The sequence below is a fragment of the Verticillium alfalfae genome, genomic scaffold (assembly GCF_000150825.1).
Source record: "Verticillium alfalfae VaMs.102 supercont1.8 genomic scaffold, whole genome shotgun sequence".
NCBI classification, from domain to species: Eukaryota; Fungi; Ascomycota; class Sordariomycetes; order Glomerellales; family Plectosphaerellaceae; genus Verticillium; species Verticillium alfalfae.
The window spans coordinates 527,488-534,525 of record NW_003315031.1 but is presented as its reverse complement, the minus strand read 5'-3'; the positions used below and the strand labels follow the sequence as shown (position 1 = coordinate 534,525).

Here is a 7,038-nt window from a genome sequence, read left to right as displayed (position 1 = left end):
CAAGATCGTCGACTGCTGGCACTGGGTCGAGACGATTGGCAAGGGCGACGAGAAGAAGGCGGATGCGCAGGCGGGCGAGGGCGTCAGCGCGCAGGTCGCTGATCTCGAGGCCTCGGCGCCGCAGATTGAGGCTGAGATTGAGCCGCCTGTTGTCGGCAGGACCGTCTCCGCGTCAGCGTGAGCTGTCGTGGAAGAGATCAGCCGCAGGGACGAGAAGCGAGCAACGAAAACATAGAGCACAGCGCATGATACCAGAGTGGAGTTTGGAGGATTGATTTGTTTGATTGATTTACTGTAGAACTAGATACCTCGGCATGGATCGCAGGCCAGCATCGGCATGAAGCGCAGATCATCATGCGGCATTGATAGAGTTGATACACTAGAAAAGACGAATGCATCGATTACGCTAGTTTGACTGGCCCTGTCATCGGATTTCACATGTTGCGTGCGCAAAGCCGATCTGGGGGTTGCCCACGTTCGTCATCGACCGTGGGGGAAGTCATGCACGTCATGGCCTGTCTGGATGACGGACACTCGTCCCCGGATTGAGCGTCACATATCAACCCGTCGCCCAACGCAATTGTTTCCAATCTGATTTTTATTTTTACTGCCAATTCGTGAAATCCATTGCGAAACCGATACCAAATCAAACCAACAAGAAGAGAGAAGAAATCGTCGTTATCATGGCGCCAGTAAGTCGTTGCCCGCACAGACACCTGCCCATCATCCCAATCGCAGACATCATCGTACCCCCCAAAAATCAGAACCCGGAAAAAAAAAAACCAGACTAACAAATGAAAAGCCAAGCAAGAACAGCGCACACGCCAAATCGGCCGAACAGGAAATCAGAGACCGCGGCTCCTCCACGTCGGGCGCCGGCCGCACGCCCGCCGAAGGGGCCACGGCCGCCGACGCCAACCCCCCGTCGACGAACGCCGGGGCCGGGTCGCAGAGCAAGGAGGATGCCGGGCGCCCCGGGAAGAAGGGCAAGGTGCCGACGGGCGGCGAGAACTCGGACGGGTCGGCGGTGACGGGCGGGCGGCCGCGGCGGCTGAAGGCGCTGGCGGCGGAGAAGCTCGACGGCAGGGCGGGGAACCCGAGCCAGCTGGGGGATCCGATCAGCTTGGAGGTGGAGGATGGGCGGAAGCAGGGCGAGAAGGGGGATGTGGCGGATGGGCAGAGGGGGGGGTCTGGGAGGCAGTCGAAGTTGTGAGTGTCTTGGGGCTCTGTCTCTTCGCTCTTTGCGTGGTTGTCGCGGTCGACTTTGCCAGCTCATGCGTGGGAGGACGGGAACTTCGCGTAAAAGTCCTCTCTCATTTTCAGCTCTGCAGCGTTCATCTGATTTTCCAATACTCCTTGTGGAGAGGAGTCGATTTGGTAAAAGAGTTGTGGATCCTCGGCCCAAGACGCATACCTCAGGGCCGTCCACCCATAGTTGTCCACAATGCCCATGTCGAGGTCCCTCGCTTTCAATAGCGCTGCAAGGCATTTTCTTTGAGCCAGTTGACTCTCCTCCTTCGAAAATAAGTCATGCCGTCGCCGGCAATGGTGCTCGAGTTCTTCTTCACCGACCACATAGTGCAGAGCCGTTCTCCCATCGCAGTCTTTCGCATTGACTGGTACTTTCAGCGAAATGAGTGTCTCCACTGCATCCGAATTGTAGGAGCCGCAGGCATAATGTAAGAGTGTCGAACCCAGAATGTCTGGGCCGATGAGGAAGTCTTTCGAGTCCAAGGTTGATACGATTTGAAGTAGCGTCTGGGGCGCTGTAGGTGATCCGGGTCCGCAAAGAAACAGACAACCGTGCACAAACGGCGGCTTCCGGAGGGTTGCACGGATCAATTCCATGTCATCACTGCCCCTACTACCGTCGTTCCTGATGTGTCTGTCGAAGACCCGGCTAGACAAGTCTGTGACTTGCCGTATGAGATCGGCATATTTTGAGACAGCTCCAGTCAACTCTTTTGACTCGGTGCCGAACTGGAACGCCAACTTTCTCACCAAGTCCTTCTGAAGTTGAATAGCATAGTGGTACCAGTGCCTTTTTCGTAGTGACTCGATGGCGTCCTTAACAAAAGGCTCCAATGGGTCGCTTTCAATCTTTTCACGAAGTATGTCCAGGAGAGTTGACATATCATCCTCGATTCTACCGTCCCAAAGAGTCACAGTATGTAAGCGTACAAACAATTCGGTGTCATTTTCACGCACCGCTTCCTCCCTCGATCTGGGTATCAAGTCTTTGACCTTGTCGTTCAGACATTTAATTGTAATACGTTGTGGCCTTTCAAAGCGGGAGGGTGTAAATGCACAATCAGTATCTACGAAGAATTGAACCCAGAAGTCGAATATCCTGAGCGCTAAAAAAATTTCATCTGTACCATCACTAGTGGCTTTAGCTAAATATATATGCTGAGTTGCAGGGAAGCTATCCTTACAGGTTCAAGCCCTTGGCCGTGAGAGCAGACGGCTCGCCGTCATGGGCTGGTACAACCGGCGACTGCTGTTGGACCAGCGGCACATTGTTTGCGGTGCCGCGTCTGGTTCGGTTCTCAGTCTGCTGATTTTCCGTGCATTCAAAGCCTTTGATTTGGCATCGAGTACATTGCTCAGGCCAACGGCGTGTGGGAGGTTCGCACTTTGTCATAGTTAGCAACCATATGCCGTGGCACTACGGACCACATCTCGGGGGGTTTCATGATCAAGCGGGCGAGTGTACACCTTTTGCTTGTCCCTGCGACAAAAGTGGCATTTTTGGTACGAGTAGGACCCCCGCGTGGCTCTCCTCTTCTTGTGTGGGCGCGCGCCAGGCTGAGTCTCGAGCTCCATGACAAGAAATCGGAGCGACCCGATGCGGCAGGCGATGGCGCGCCTGAAGGCAAGTAGGTATCTGGAGGCGGTCCAATTACCAAAATGATGTGAGCAAAGACAAGGATCTGAGGTTCGTCTTGTCGCAATGTTTTGCATCGCAACGGGAGACATGATGATGCACATGGACGGGCTGCCCCCTTTTATCATTGCGCGGGATTGCGACAGCTGACAAGGGGTAGCCAAGGAGGACTCGCCACGAATGATGGACGTGCCAAGGCCAGCAATAGCAAGACACCATGTAGCGGGGAGCCCTGGTGGGAGACATCCAAATGTTGCATCGGGCACATGCGAGTCCGAGAAGGTAGACTCTCACCCTGTAGTTCAATGCGTGGCCTGCTGGGTGGCGTTGGCTGACCTCCCGGCTTACATGTGCGTCTCCAAACGACCATAATGGCGCCGATCGCAATAATTGCGACGATTGCGACAGCTGCGACAATTGCGACGATTGCGTCAATTGCGATAAGTGTGAAGGTTGAGTCCCTGAGGGCGCCTACTGAAGGCTGGAGTCGCACTGCATTGCGATGATTGCGATGGCCTGTAAGAGATGGGAAGACAGGCTCTGTTCAGTGGCATTGCGACGAATCGGCCCACTGGACCCGGTGAGGTGTTTGCAGAGACGGCGAATCAGATCACTGGGAACAGAACCAAGTGGCTTAGATGCTTCGGTATGGCGGTTTCATGGGATGTTCTGGGATTGCGGTCGAGGGACCTGCCGCCAGATTGATGCAGGCTGTGAAGGCCGTCGCAATCATCGCAATGCAATGATGGACGGGGCGTGAGCCGCTCGAGGGTCAGGCCCCCAGGCGGTTGGAAGTCACGACTCTCCATGACGAAGGTGCAAGCCAAAGCTTCCCTCATGAGACAATACGACTAGATATATATTTTAGTGAGTCCTTCGATATCATTTAATTGACTTGCCGCCCCCGGTCACTTGCCTGAAGAGATCTCATTCTTACACCAGCACTTATACCTCTGCTACACCGAGCTGCTGAACACCTTCTGGCTGCCAGAAGAGAACCAATAGGCACAACGCCGCACTACCTCCTCGCCCAGCAACACCACGCCCAGCGCGGCACATCAAACCACTCCTCACTTCGCTAAGGTTTCTCCTTGGGAGTGCCACCCTTTCTCTGTCGCCTGGGTCGACCATATTCCTATTCACGACAAGCTTGGGCTGAACAACTCTGACTTTGACGAGGAGAAGCAGCCGATGAACGCCGTTGACCGTAAGAACTCAACAACGTCTGTATCCTTCGTCATTGGCGCCCAGGCCCGCATCCGTGGGCTCAACGACACCGCTCGTGCCTCGGGTGCTCTCATTCGTCTACTCTCAATCACCATTTCTTTCCACCAAATTCACTGATACAACGGTTTCACCCACCCAGAACTTCAAGACAACGATGTCGAATTGTTGCGACTCGTCTTCGCCCCCGGACCCCAGCCACAATAGTAAATATCATCCAGCGACATCACTATCCTCCCATATCTGACCTTGAGGCCTAGCAATGCCACAGTTCAGGATGGGGCTGCTGCTGCTGCTGACGAGCCGCCTCGGAGCAGCGGCACCGACGTTTTGGCAACGGAACCCATGTGATTCGCTGCGTCTTGTTGCCCAGCAGGCGTCATGTTCATGGCCGCAGAGAACGGAGACGCTGCGCGAGTGATGTACGTTCAAGCTCGTGGCCCTCTGGGAGAGGAGAAAATTGAAGATGAAATTGCGCTCGAATGAAGTGTGGCAATGGGATAGATGTAATGTGAACAGCCATAGACCTTGACTCGATTGCCAACGAATGAACGGATGCATCTAGTATGCGTTGTTCCAAGCGACTGTGATGCCGTGTTAGCAGGCTGACGTGCGAGTTTGTAGGTACCGCGCCGCCGCTATTGTAGCCGCCTTTGCGGGAGGGCCGTGACCCACCAGAGGCCGTCCCCCGTCTAGGTTGTCCCGACCCGGGAACAATACAGGATTGCCTTGCTTTAGTGTCTACATGCACCTTGCCTACCTAGGTGCCTAGGCAAGTCCCTGTTCATGGGTACTTACACAGCGTCGGCACCTCAACATGGCCAGGCTCAGGAGCCACCACCTCATTCCCGTGCATTGACAAGACCCAACGCCAACCCACTGATTAATCCGCATGTTTGCCAGACCCAGGTAGCAAATTGCTCATGTTGCAACATTCAGACAGCGAAGCACTATCTGAAAGTCGCTATAAGCTGGGACCTGTAGCGCCTGCAGCCTAGGAAACAGGCGCATGTACCGATACTTTAAAACCAGTAGGTGTGAACAACGCCCTGCTCTAAGGAACCTTAGTGTCAGGACAGCTGGGCCGAATATTTATCCAGTAAATGCCCTGACAGCGCAATGGGCTGGAGTACCATGACACTCGGGAATTCCCACTCTCTTCCCCTTCAACAACAGCGATGGGCCCTGATCTCAGAGGTCGTCACCGAGGTCAGGCAAGCAGCCACACTTGGCAACGTGAATTCCACGAGCAGCCCGCGCGATTCAATTACAACGAAGCAACCTTCCATGCGTACGCAACGGCATCATGTCTGACGATCTCGTGTCAGACCCTTGGCCTTTTGACTTGATCGACCTGCCTCCTTTCTTCGAATCCAATAATGGACTGGACGCTGCGACGGCTGACCAGAGGAACGCAAGGAAACACCGTAGAAGAGCTTTTCGAGTACATACCGCCAAGATGCTCCTACACGCATTTTCGTCGAAGCGCTGACACCGTCCGGCTAGGGCTGCTTGACCTGTCGCCAGCGGAAGATCAAAGTAAGTAAGGACTTGGCCCCGACTGTTCAGTGACATGCTCATCAACCGGTTCGCAGTGTGACAACCGGCGACCGGTTTGCCTCAACTGCGAGAGGTCTCGGTTATATAGTTGCCGTGGCTTCATTGACAACCATTCCACGACCGCCGCCCGCACAATGCGTCACACGACGCCGGGACCATCTGTGGGGCTGCAGACTGTGGATATGCATCCCCCGTTGAACTCATCATTTGAAACACCCCTTCCTGAGTCTTCGGTACAGAGTCATGACGACCAACCCTACGACAACTGCCATGCGACTCTGTTACACGACGATGCGTCGTTCGGCTCGTACATTGGAGCATTGCTGAGCCCAATATATGCGGACGGAGGCGAGGTTGATTTGCTCCCTGATCTGGGGGACGGCGACCTCCTGAATTTCTATCAAACGACGACATCAAGCCTGATGATGCCCGTCGTTGACCCCTCAAGGAATCCATGGCTTTAAATCTATCTTCCCTTGGCTTTTAGGGGATCTCTCTCTCCCAGTCAGCTTGCCCTCCGGCACGCAGTGTTATCAGTCGCGGCAAATCAGCGTGCTCATCGAAATGGGAACAAGATATCGCAGGATGTCGCGAAGGCTCTGCACCACGCCAAAGAGGCGTCGCTGCTGTTGACACAAATCGTTGACAGCGCACAGGGGTCTGAGTTATTCCAAGCCCGGCCCACACTTCTGGCTGCAGCCTTGAGACTCATCTCCATTGACATATTTGGCCCACAAGACTCTGACAGCAACATACATCTCGGTCTGGCACGACGGGTCGTGTACATGGATGATGGTGACGGCTTCTGGACGGTACATCCTCTCGCCAACGCCCTTTATCAGATGTTCCGCTGCTACGACGTCGTGGCCAAAACGGCGCAGAGAAACGCAAGAGGCCCACGAAACGAAAACCAGGGCTTGTCTTGCAGAAGCAGCAGAGTCCAGGACGTCTCGCCCAAAACGATCCGAATGCCAGACAAAGAAGATTCCATGCTCAAGGCCCACAATTTCATCCTAGACACGGCCTTCGGCGTAAGCTTGAAGACCATATCATTATTGTCTCAAACGACCGATGCGGCCAATGCATGTACAATGACTGGACTTCACACACCGGCCCTACGCAACATGATCTATGACTTGGCAATCCAGATCTACAATATGGAAAGCGATGCGAACGACTCGACCATTCAGGCAAAACCCACCACAACTGCAACTGGCTCAGCTGTCTCACTCGGCCGAACTGAATCTGCCATTCAACTGTTCAAGATTACCAAAGGCCGGTCAATGACGAACTTAAGGCCAACTATCAGCAGGCATTCCACTATGTGGTGGTAGGTTACTTTCATCGCGTCTTCCCGGAACCCCTTC

The 7,038-nt window shown here is 54.3% G+C and overlaps 2 protein-coding genes across 2 annotated transcripts in view; both read left to right on the top strand.

Moving 5' to 3' along the window:
• VDBG_06587 (platelet-activating factor acetylhydrolase precursor) overlaps nt 1-181 on the top strand; it is a gene marked incomplete at both ends in the record, with an annotated part of 1,902 nt that extends 1,721 nt beyond the window's left edge. Inside the window, one exon of the mRNA XM_003002979.1 lies at nt 5-181. Coding sequence (XP_003003025.1) covers nt 5-181 — 177 coding nt within the window. The remainder of the gene's footprint in view (nt 1-4) is intronic.
• A 502-nt stretch (nt 182-683) lies between these two features.
• Nucleotides 684-1,213, top strand: VDBG_06586 (predicted protein; the record flags this gene model as incomplete). Its single annotated transcript, XM_003002978.1, has 2 exons — nt 684-692; nt 803-1,213. The coding sequence occupies 2 exons, from the start codon at nt 684-686 to the stop codon at nt 1,211-1,213; spliced, it is 420 nt and encodes a 139-aa protein (XP_003003024.1).
• Nucleotides 1,214-7,038: the final 5,825 nt, after the last annotated feature.